At 40.0% G+C, this 12,244-nt stretch overlaps 1 protein-coding gene across 6 annotated transcripts in view; it reads left to right on the plus strand.

Moving 5' to 3' along the window:
* Nucleotides 1-12,244, plus strand: part of INPP4B (inositol polyphosphate-4-phosphatase type II B) — a 281,318-nt gene that overhangs the window by 166,289 nt on the left and 102,785 nt on the right. For all 6 annotated transcript variants that reach the window (XM_048508966.1, XM_048508967.1, XM_048508961.1 and 3 more), the window contains 3 exons: nt 4,199-4,310; nt 7,534-7,606; nt 10,907-11,054. In XM_048508966.1, the coding sequence (XP_048364923.1) occupies nt 4,199-4,310; nt 7,534-7,606; nt 10,907-11,054 (333 nt within the window). The remainder of the gene's footprint in view (nt 1-4,198; nt 4,311-7,533; nt 7,607-10,906; nt 11,055-12,244) is intronic.

Consider the following 12,244-nt stretch of genomic DNA (forward strand, 5'->3'; position numbering starts at 1 on the left):
GCATCACTTATCTTTAATTTTTATGATCTAATTCTGCAAATCAATTTTGTTGGGCTTGAGAATGTGGCAAGTTGGTGCTATAAAGATGTTCCAGGAGAAAAAAGAATGAGAACAGCATTGCAACTGCAAACAGATCAATTGGACTGTATTACAACTAAACACAGGATGCCAGAGATGAATGGAGAGATAGGGACCTGGACAGAGCATCACTATTAATGTTGATTAAACTAGTGATCCCAGATTCTCCTTTTAAATCCACCTTAAAGGGAGACTCTGGACTCCTTAGTTTAAACAACATTGGAAGCGATGCTGTTTCAGGGATTCTATTTCAGGATGCTGTTTCACCCACACCCCAAACAGCATCAATTGTCAATGTTGGTTGTTGTGGGTTTTCAGGACTGCATGGCCGTGGTCTGGTAGATCTTGTTCCTAATGTTTCACCTGCATCTGTAGCTGGTATCTTCAGAGGTGTATCGCAGAGAGAAGTCTGTTATACACTGTGTCCAGACTTCTATTATAACAGACTTCTCTCTGTGATACACCTCTGAAGATGTCAGCCACAGATGCAGACGAAACGTTAGGAAAAAGATCTACCAGACCACAGCCACACAGCCTGTAAAACCCACAACAACCAGTTAAATCTGGTTGTGAAAGCCTTCAACAATACTTTCAATGTTTTTTTTTAATCTAGGGAGCTCAGATTATCCCTTTAAATCCGCTCCAAAGGGGGTGGATTTAAAGAGAGAACCTGGGAAAAATTTGAGGGTGAATGTCAGGGGAGCAATGTTTAAGCTAACAGTACCAAAATGTTAGGCTATCTTCAGGAGATGCTCCTGCTGATACCACCCAGGTTTAGTGAAGTTTGGTTCAGGGGGTCCAAAGTTATGGACCCTCAAAAGGGTAGCCCCATCTACTATTAGCTCCCTTTGGAAACAGTGTGGGATGGGGACACCCCTTTTGGGGTCCATAATGTTGGACCCCCTGAACCAACGTTCACCAAACCTGGGTGGTATCAGCAGGAGGCTCTCCGGATGAAACCACCCAGGTTTAGTGAATTTTGGTTCAGGAGATCCAAAGTTATGGATCCTCAAAAGGGTAGCCCCATCTACCATTAGCTCCTATTGGAAACAATGGGGGATGCGGCATCCCTTTTGGGGGTCCATAACTTTGGATCCCCTAAACCAGACTTCACCAAACCTGGGTGGTATCAGCAGGATACATATAGTTACATATAGTTTTCTTTAAAAGGCAATTCTCCAGAATAGATAACCATAGAGACAGGCTGCCCCGAGCGGCAGCTTCCCTAAAACCAAGCCTTAGACTTAGAGCCTGCAAGAAAGAAAGTGTGCGTTAGTAAGGGGGACGAAGCATTCTCTGCTTCGCTTTCTCTTGCCTTCAGCCGGTTTCCTTCTCCGCAGACCTGCATGCGCCCGCCTCACCCCTCCTTAAAAAGCCTCCCAAAGGCTTCTGGGGCGCTCCTTTCCTCCAGCTGTGGCTCCTTTGCCGGCTCAGCACCCTGCCTCCTGATGGACCTTTCCAGAGGTGGGATTCAGCAGGTTCTCACCAGTTTCCGAGAATGGGTTACTAATTATTTGTGTGTGCCAAGAGGGGGTTACTAATTGCATCCGCTTTTCCATCTCCACGTGACTAGCCCAAGGTCACCCAGGAATAAAAAGGGAGTGTTAATGACTGATTTTAGGTATTTATGGGGCTAAAGGATTACAAAGCATTTTGTATTATAAAGCATTTTGTGCTAATTCTTACTCATTTTTTTAAAAAAAGTCATGACCTGTGTATCCTGGCAGTAGCCTTGATATCTAGCTCTTGAATATGCCTATGGTCCATCGGATCCATGTTTTAATAAATTTGTTTCTTAATCTAAAGTTCAAATTATTTTTGAATATGCCTATGGTCCATCGGATCCATGTTTTAATAAATTTGTTTCTTAATCTAAAGTTCACATTATTTTGAGTATTGAATGTATTAGCCCTTCAGAATATAGTTAACAAACAGTGGTGATGGTGAATCTTCATTAAACTGTAGTGACCACTCATGATTTCACAGTTGGCATAAAGTCCTGTTGTTTCCTATGTGGCTGGTTAGCGAAGGTAGAAAACGGGATAATTCTCCCTGTTGGGCTGTTTTAAAAACATGTTTTAGAAATATGGTAAAGTTCCTTGTTTAAGGAAAGTACCCTTCTTTTGATTTCTAGAAACAAAATTAAGTATTTGAAAGTATTAAGTATTTGACAGGCAGTCAATTAGAGGAGAAGTAGTTGTTTCTGTTGGCACTGGACGATAGGACTTGCTATAATGTGTTTAAATTATGGACAGAAAGATACCAGCTGGAAATTAGGAACTTTTTTTTTACAGTAAGAGTTTTTTACAGTAACAGAGAAATTATTAATGCCCCGGCCCCCGGAATGCCTGGCCACGCCCCCCGTCGTGCCCCGCCCAGCCCCATTGGCGCTACGCCACTGTTTGAATCCCACCACCTTGGGAACCTGTTACTAAAATTTTTGGATCCCACCACTGGACCTTTCCCACCCTCAACTTATACGCGAGTCAATAAAATTTCCCAGTTTTTTAAGGTACAATTGGGTGCCTCGACGTACATGCAGGTCGACTCATACGCGAGAATATACGGTACCTACAGGTGGTATGCTAGGCAATCTCAACTTGAAAACTCTGTTTTGAGTGACAGAGCTTTCTGTTTCCTTTGCAGAAAATTTATGGAGAAAAGGAGGTTGTATTTGCAATTTAAGGTTTCAATAACTGGAAGAAAGGCTCCCACACTTCTTTAATTCAGAAAACTATGTAAAATAGTTTTCTGAGAGCATTTTTATAATACTGTTAGAGAACAGGACTTCAGTCTATGCCACAGTGTATGCTATTCCAACATGATCTAACAGAATTGTTTTTATTTTTTCTGATTCCATTGTCTGTATATCCTGACATAGCATGTCTGATACCAACATTCAAAAAGTGCAAAAAAGTAACCCTAGTCCTGTTGCATTGCATTAGAGATCTCTCATGATGTTTGGTTACATTGCTTTATACCATGTAATCCACCTTGAGTTTCAAGTTGGAAATGCATCCATAAATATTAGTAAATAGTGATGGATGCCCCCCCATATACTCATTTGCCTGCCAGATAAAATGTTTCTGGCTATGGGACTGGTGTGGTATGTTACATACTTTTTGTATATCCTTTGAACCTGGGAGGCCTTTTTCTGTCCATCATTTATTTGATCCACTATTTCCTGGCATTAACATATTAAACTGATTTCAAATAGCTTTTAAATGTGGAGTTAAATTGATTTCAAATAGATTCTAAGTGTGGAGTGTGGAGCCCTCCAATGAATATGCGGTTCTTCACCCTGATACCAAAAAGGCTTTCAAGGCTTGCATGTCATAGAAATAATTCTGGTAAAATGTGGTTCATTAGATATATTTGCCAGTTTTCAGATTCCTGCAAATGTGGTGCCCCCTAAACTGTAAGCCATTTTAGACATGGAGCTTTCACTGCAGGAAACAGCTCCACAGACAGCCTGCTGTGGGTACTGAATTTAAGACAACATCTGTTTTTGTTATTCAAAGTTACACTGATAGGGTTCTTTTTAATAAACGTGTTTCTTCTGATATTAATTCTGAAGCCAACTTGTCCAGTTAACAGTTAAGAGGTTTATGAGCCACGGGATAACAATAGCATCTGTTTCAGTGGCGCATGTTAGCAGAACTCTTGTGGAACGAAAGATAAGGGTGCAAATAAACTGCATTGTTATGCAGCACACATAATATATATTTCTTGTGATCTCACCACTGGTATCAAGCAATAACTTTTTGAAAGAGTGCAGTTTTAGAAAACATATTTCTAAATGCAGACTTTCTAAAAGCATCCATACTCCCAGATATATTGTATGCTCATTAAGGATATTTTTGGAAATACTCTCTAAAATCACCCTCAGCTGCTCTGATGTCTCCCACAGTAAAGCAAGGAATAGGATGGAGAAGATGAGCCATTCTTGCTGTTGTTGGGGAAATTGGTAATTGTAATTTTCATCAATTGAAGCAGCACCTTCAAATAAGCATTTTGTCCTGTGGTGGTCTTAAGTCTGAAGGGCCCAGGTTTAATTCAAGACTCAGCCTCACAAATAGAAAGTAAAAATCCACCCTTATTCCCTGCGTTTTTTCCCCAGAAGTTCTGATGGTGGAAAAACAGTTGGCACTATAGACATCAGCCTTGTGAAGATGGGGAAGACAGAGGATGGGGAGACAGATCACAATGCAGCAGATGTGCAGGGACAAAAGGTAGGAACCTGGCTCAACACTCAAATTACGTTAGAATGATCTGGAATGCCAGATGCCTGTATTACTGCAGTCACAGTGGGATCTAAGTTTGCATTTTAAAAATAAGAATTAGCCCTGTAAAATAAAGCATGTGCATGCTCAGCTATCTAAACCAAAAAAAAAAAAATCTTGAGAAAAACGTAATTCTATTGCATTTTAATTTGTTTTACCCAGAATAAAGTATTACTTTTCCAATCATGTTTAACTTCTTCAGACCTGCATATGTGGTATCGTAGATGGACTCCTATCCTCCATCGCCTATCCTCAAATCATGCCCAGTTTAGAAAGTGAATTTTAAACATCATTTTTCAAAAGAAGCATGGCAGATTAGCATCCAATTGATACGTATTTATCTGAAATTATACGTATGTATAATCTGTTCCTTATCAGTTTGAATGCACAGATTTCAATGTGGAATAATTGTGTAATGTGGGGAGGGGAGAGAGGATAGGACTGAAACAGCAGCCCTAATAACCCAGATTAGTCTCATCTTGTCAGAGCTTGGAAATGAAACAGGGTCAATAGTTGGATGGGAGATCAACAAGGAAGGCAATGGCAAACCACCTCTGCTTATCTGTTGCCTTGGGTCATCATGAGTTGGTTGTGACTCGATCACAAACTTTATTTTTACAGCTCTAAAATAGCCATGCCTGAAGATCCCACTCTGTGGAAAGAGCCTACTAACTTGCTTCAATGTAGGTTCCATTTTTTATTAAAAGTGCCATTTCTATACCTTGACTAGCAGTTGCATTTCACAATATGAAAAATTGGACAAAGGATCATCAGCCAATTCTGCACAAGGGATTTTTTTCATGGTGGCCATGTTGCCAGGGGCATAACGAGGCAAACTGGAGCCCTGGGCAAAACCTGAGTTTGATGCCCCCCATGGGCGGCGGAAGGAGGCAAAGCTCCCCTGTCCTCCTCTCCTGGTGGCTTGTGACTTCCCCCCTTCCTGCAGGCTGAACTTATGCACCCCCCCCCCTTATCAGTGAAAAGGTGCGAGATGCAGGGAGCAAGTGGGCGGCGGCGGGCAGCAGCAGCATCCAGGGGAGAGCGGCGTGCTTGTTGAGTTGGCCAGGTGCGCGTGGACCCCTGACTGCTAGTTCTGCCACCCCATAAAGATCCATCTGAGGACGCAGCAGGGTTGGCAAGAGGTGGAGCACAGGCAGCAAGGCTTGGTGGTTCGGCTCAGCCTGATCTGAGTTGGTTTGGAGGCCCTTGGAGGGTCAAGGACCCGAGCCCGCCCACTCCAAACTCTGCGCGATCCAAACTTGTGGTAACATCCAAGATTCTCAGATGCATTTTTATTTTTTGATGTTTTTTGCTTTTTGTCCTTCAGGGGGCGCATTTTAGAGGTATCGGCACTGAAATTTCAGAGTATCGTCAGGAGACTGTCCTGATGATACCCCCAAAGTTTGATGAAGTTTGGTTTGGGGGGGCAAAGTTATGGACTCCCAAAAGGGGTGCCCCATCCCCATTGTTTCCAATGGGAGTGAATAGAAGATAGGGGCTGCCCCTTTGAGGGTACAAACATACCCTGAAAGTTTTGTGACTGTGCCTTCAGAAATGTGCACCCCACCGGCTGCACCAGAAATTCCCCATTGACATCAATGGAAAAAAATTAATTCAGAAGTAAGAATCTTGGGCAAATTTCTGGGGGTGCCTGTCAGGGGTGCAATTGTTAAGCTAGTGACACCAAAATTTCAGGGTATCATCAGGAGAGTATCCTGATGACACCCCCCCCCAATTTTGGTGAAGTTTGGTTCAGGGGGCCAAAGTTATGGACCCTCAAATGTGCATCTCCTTAGCTCCCATTGGAAACAATGGGGGATAGGGGCTACCATTTTGGGGGTCCATAACTTTGGACCCCCTGAACCAAACTAAACCAAATTTGGGGATATCATAAGAACAGTCCCCTGATTATATCCTGAAATTTTGGTGCCGATACCTCTAAAAATGCGCCCCCTGCGGGTTGAAACGTGAAAAAAACACCAAAAAATAAAAACGCAGGAGCATGCCCTGCAAAATTCCTGAGCCTTGGCTGGATGCCCACATTGCCCAATGGACATTATGCCACTGCATGTTGCCAAAGTGATAAGTTGCTCGTTTCACATTTGCAGCAGCAATTCAACATGGCAGAGGGAAATCTGCTTTTTTATGCATTAGCCATGATTTTCCTTTCATACTAGATATAGTTGACAAACAATACATTCATCTGCTGTTATGCTGTTTCCCACATTTTAAAAAAATAGGTGCATGCATAGCACTGCTCAAGAATAATACAATGCTAGACTTAAAAACCTTTGTGTATTTGCTTTGTGCAATTCCAGTACAACATAATATTTAAATCCTGTTGTTGTGCTAATTACTGGAAAGTACCAGGTTTCCCATTGGAGGCATCTACATTGAACAGACTGCCTGGTTTCCTACTGCCTGGGGGAAAGGAAGAGAGCACCTCAGGAACTTTTCAAATGCTAATCAGGAGATCAGAGCAAAAACACTTGCCACTTGTATTGTCTTAATGTAGTAGCAGCTTTATGAAATTGTGTGGACAAACCATTTTTAAAAAATCTCAGTTCTGCTGTCAGCAAGGACATCAAGACAGTTTATTGTGAAAATGCAGGGGGGAAGGGTTTTTTAATTCATTCAAACAGATAGGATAGTGTATTTTCAAAGGCTTTCACAGCCAGAATCAATTGGCTAATGTGGGTTGTCCAGGCTATGTGGCTATGGTCTGGTAGTTTTTGTTCCTAACATTTCACCAGCACCTATGATTGGCATCTTCAGAGGCATGTCATAGTAAGATGTGTTTCTCACCATGGCACTGTGGAGTGATTGCATTGTGGGATATATGTTTTGCCCATCTCACAAGAGAGTGAGACACATTTGAATGTGTTTGGTAGAATTCATTTACAGTTGAATTTGCTGTTGCATTTGCAACTGCACTTGACACTGCATTTGCAATTATATTAGCAAGAGTCTAGGTGGAGTTTATTTGCAGTTGCATTTGAATGTCTGGGGTATTGGTTTTGGGTTTTTTTTTAGTACCGGTGGCTTGTGAATTTTCAAAGGTTTCTTGCTTTTTGTTGAAACTGTCCCAGTGTCTGTGGATTTCAATGGCTTCGCTGTGTAGTCTGACATGTTTTAACTTTTGTTTCAAAATGTTTTAACTTTTGTTTTATAGTGTGCCTTGGTTTATGAGTGTACATCCCCTGAAAAGAACAGTAGCAAAGACAATTTACCTTTATTAAATGCAGGTATGTGTTTTAGATCTGTGTTGATGGCAGTTATTCAAGGTTAAAGTTTTGCTGCACTCAATTAATTGGTGGAAAGAGCCTTGTTGTTATGATTTCTAATAATAATTTATTTACATTCACAAGTGACCAGAAGGGTCAAACTAGACAATACCAGGTCCCCAAGACCACTATTTAATTTTTAAAAATGCTGTAGGGGCCCAATTCTGCTGAAGACTACAGCACCAGGGATGAGGGGTTTCTGTCCCCTCCCCCATATACCATTTTCCAGAGGTCATAGTCCCTATGGTGGACTTGGGAAAATGCTATCATTTGGTTTGGCCCTTAGGTAATCAACTTGCAGCTGTCATCTACTGAATCATCTACCAAGCTGTCATCTACCAAGTAATTGTCCAGCTTGGAAGTATGTTAACTCTGACAATATTAGATAAAGTAAGGTGTGTTATACCAGATTTGTTATAGGAGACCCCTTATATAATTAGATACATCAATTTTTCACTGATTATGTTTCACTTATAATGCATATTATATACATACAATAAGTCAAGAACTTCCAAAGAGAATGTGGACAATGCTTGCTCTTTCACACATAGTTTCATGATATGTGTACGCAATTTCAGTATCTTGAGGTTGTTTATTGCATCTTTGCTGTGCTAGAAAAATATCAGGGGGCTCCCACCATTAATTATAAAATCTCTAAAGCTGGAAAGGTATTGGCATTCATCTTGAATATTCCTCTTAATATATGGAGCTCAAATCCTAGGTAAGTTATGAAGCACTTTGAGTGAATAGGAATGAAGAATGAATGACTAATTCAATGTTCATCACTATCCCATTTTTATCTCAAGAGATTTTGGGTTTATTGGTATTCATATGTCATTTTGGAATCTTAATATTAAAATAATTTATCCACATGTGCTTTATGAAAATATGATATTTTTAAATGAAAGAGAAGGTTCCAGGAAGTTCTGTGACCACATTAAAGTAAGTTAAATGCCCTCTGCTTGACTGTATCTTGCCCCTTTTCTGTTTATTCCCAGAAGATAGGTGTGTCTATTATTTCATACAACAGAGCTCTGGCTTTCAAACACATGCTTCCTTGTCACCTTATTCTACACAACTGTTCACACAAAGCAAACATACTGGAGCTAGAGCCAGACAACACTTTCTCGTAGCTAAAACTGGTTAGATAAAAGCCTTGCTTCCTGTGTTTTGTACATTTGGTCTCTCTGGCCCACTGTCAACTCTGGTCAAATGTGCTTCTGAAAAAATCCATTTTATTATTCGTAAAGTAGTTTACCTGTTCACAGACAGCAAGTTCTGAAGTGTCAGCTAATTTAATTTTCAGTCCTTGTGTTTCCCTTATACTTCATGAATCAATAAGTTTCAATTCTTTGCAGAGATGAGATACAGTGTCCCACAGGACTGAATAGCACTTTGGCCAGGAATGGGCAGGGTAAAAATGCAATAAAATAAATTTTAAAATATAGGTTGCCACGTGCACTTGGTGATGCCCTTTCAAAAACAGCTGTGCCTTCAGAAATTAGACATGATTAATTCATTGGAATTATACTGCTCTGAGTGCCCAGATCAAATATTCCAAGATAGATTTTAAATTACTGGAACTGGAGAATTAATAGAACACAAGTCAGAGAATATAGACATTGTTTAGAGTCATTGTAGAAATATTTTGGGAGAAATTGCTACAGAGTATGGCAGCTGCTTGCTACTAACCTGCAAGAACAACTGATTTGGCTACCTGTAATGTGATTCAGGGCTCTTGTAAAAGTTCTCACACAGTACATTGCAAAATGTTGTCCTTATGGAGCCTTTTGCCCTGTTTTTGTTCAGACTTTATCTGTATATGAACCATTTTGTTGGAATCTACAGTTAAGTTTTTCACAGAGTGGATTTTAAATTTGTTTAGACTATTGTCTTATATATCATAGCCAATTTTTTTTTTAAAGTACTCAAGAATATAATGCTGCCATCACTAGTTAAGGGGTAGTTTTAGGAACTGTGCTGGCATTTCTCTCTTTGTTGTTTTCCTTGTGCTACCTCTTTACCACTCTAATCTTGGTTTTCTTCCTCTGTCTTTCTGTTAAATAGTCAGCTGTGCTTTCCTGCCACTTTCCCTTTCTTCTGATTTTGCTGGTAATAGGCAGGGAGGACACTTCTGCCTATTTTAACCACTTCTGGGTTTGGGGTTGATTCAGAAGTGATGCTTATGGTGGTGGTTGCCTTGCTCTTGAAAAGGAGCCCATTTACCATAACAAAGGACTTTGCTGAAGCTTGGTATGGTGATATTGGTTCCAGGTACATAGCTTCAGGAAAACTAATTCAAATCTAATGACTTGAATTGATACATCAATCAGTCTTAATTGATGGGTTAGGCTTAGCCATGTAGTAATAGTCAGGGTTCTAAATTTTATGTAGTTTGCAAATTAAATGTACTTCAACTTTGAGGAATATACTTAGATAAATTGATTTCCTGTTTCCAATAATGTGGATTCATTCCATCTCATTATCCTTTTCCAAATGAACTGGTGAACTTTATAGAAAAACTGACCAACGCCACACATCAATTCCAGATTATCTTTACTATTTCTAGTTAAGTGCTGATTGGCTTGAAACTAGCAAAACCTTTCAGTATGTAGTCATACCTTTTACTAAATAGTGCCCAGCTACTAACTATCTTTTAGAAGCTTCTTACTGTCACAAATTACCCTATAGGGTAACAATAGGCATGAGAACAGAAGAACAGAGAGAAAATGTTTCATTTAAAGATTATAAGAATCAATTAATCTAATGATACATTCTGTATTTGTCTTAATGGGAAGATGTATTGGATTTCTTTAAATGTGTTCCTTTGCAATCACCACACATTTTCACTTTCATCTGGATGTGGATGCAGGAGAATATTATCATTCATAGCACATTATTGTAATGTTATCTATTGTTTGTTGAGATTTTGCTATTTATTTCTAAGCTAGGTGTTCTCTTATCCTATGAATCTCTGCCAGAACTCCTGAGCTTTTAATCTTATTGCAGCTAAGGTGATAAATCCAGCATGTACTGTACTAAGTAGAATTTAATTGTCTTCTCTTTGGGTAGCATAACCTAGGACTCTGCCCTTAATTCATTGGCATACTACTAATAAATTGAAGGTAGAGTAAAATTTATTTGCAGACTTCAGTTTTTTTAGGTGGAACGAAAAAAGATAAATAACTTAAGCAATAAAGCATTATGATAACTTCCAAACAACCATAATTAAGCAGTCACATCATTTTTTCCCTTTTGCAGTATTAAAAAACCCGATCTGTAAGTTGTATAGATTTCCCTCTTCTGACAACAAATGGATGTGTGTTCGAGAACAGATGTCTGAGAGCACTCTTTCTTTTCATATTCCCAAGGAACTCATCAACCTGCACATAAAGGAGGATATGAGAAGGTAAGGGAAACAGACTGGAAAGGTAAAAGTAAGCTATAAAGCTGCAGTTATAACACAGTGGAAATCGACTGAAATCACTGATAAAAATTCAGGGGTGCCGCTAGTTCAGTCTGCTACTCAGAAAGTAAGACATATCTGATGATACTGTACAATTTATGCATTATAATATTGAGCTCAATTATCTAGCAAAGGTACAAAAACTTCGGAGTTGTCACTGATCTTCACTTGCGAAATTCTGATTCTGTTGATTTCAGTAAAGTTACACATGGGTCAACTTTAGGCAGTTAATTTCCATTATTCACTATTGTGAATAAGTATTGTGAAGCAGAGATTAAGATAATAGAAGCCTTTGGGCAGTTTAATGATATAGATGCAGCCAGACAGATCATCAATGTTTATTTTGGATGATACTATCTCTGTTAGTAGTTGTAAACAGGATTTTCTGATAGTTAAATCAATTTGTCTTGCTACAGGTGCATATTTAAACAGAATAAAATGTATTAAGTAATTAATAGAGATGCAGCACAAGATTAAATGCTAGCATGCCCCTTTTTTGACCTAAGCTGACCAAAAGAATTATGAAGCTGTTACAAAGTAACACAAAATAAATAAAACTGTATAGCCTGTACTTAAATATGAAAAGACTGATGTCATCAGTCCATTTGAGGTGATGTCTAAAAGTTAATTCAACAAGCATATGATAGATTTCAATTTGATATGGTGCCAGTTCCCTTAACATGGTAGTTTAGGCAACACTCCTAAACACACGTATTAAAGACTAACAGTCTCCATCGTGGGGGGGGGGGGGGTTGTTGTGCTGTGGCCACAGTGCCATCTCCTAAGAGGCTTGCAGGGCCACAGACAGGAAGGCCACAGCAATGCAGTGCCTTTCCCCATAGAAGTGGCCTGTGCAGTTCAATGAGCTGTGCCATGGATTTCGCAGGTATAAGTCCGCACCGGCAAATGGGACTTTCCCAGGCCAAAAGGGCTAAGGAAGTTGACTAAAGCCATTCCTTCCAGGAACATCCCCTTTGGTGCCACCATAGGCTCTTGTGCCAAAGGAGCACTGCCACCACAGCTGTCAGCGGCTGCCATGCAGCTCCCCAACACCAACATAAATGCCGCTTAAACTGGTGCAGATGGCATTTATGCTGGGGCCATGATCACATCAGCTCCTAAGTGGCTTCCCC

This window comes from Sphaerodactylus townsendi, linkage group LG10 (genome assembly GCF_021028975.2).
Source record: "Sphaerodactylus townsendi isolate TG3544 linkage group LG10, MPM_Stown_v2.3, whole genome shotgun sequence".
Lineage (NCBI taxonomy): Eukaryota > Metazoa > Chordata > Lepidosauria > Squamata > Sphaerodactylidae > Sphaerodactylus > Sphaerodactylus townsendi.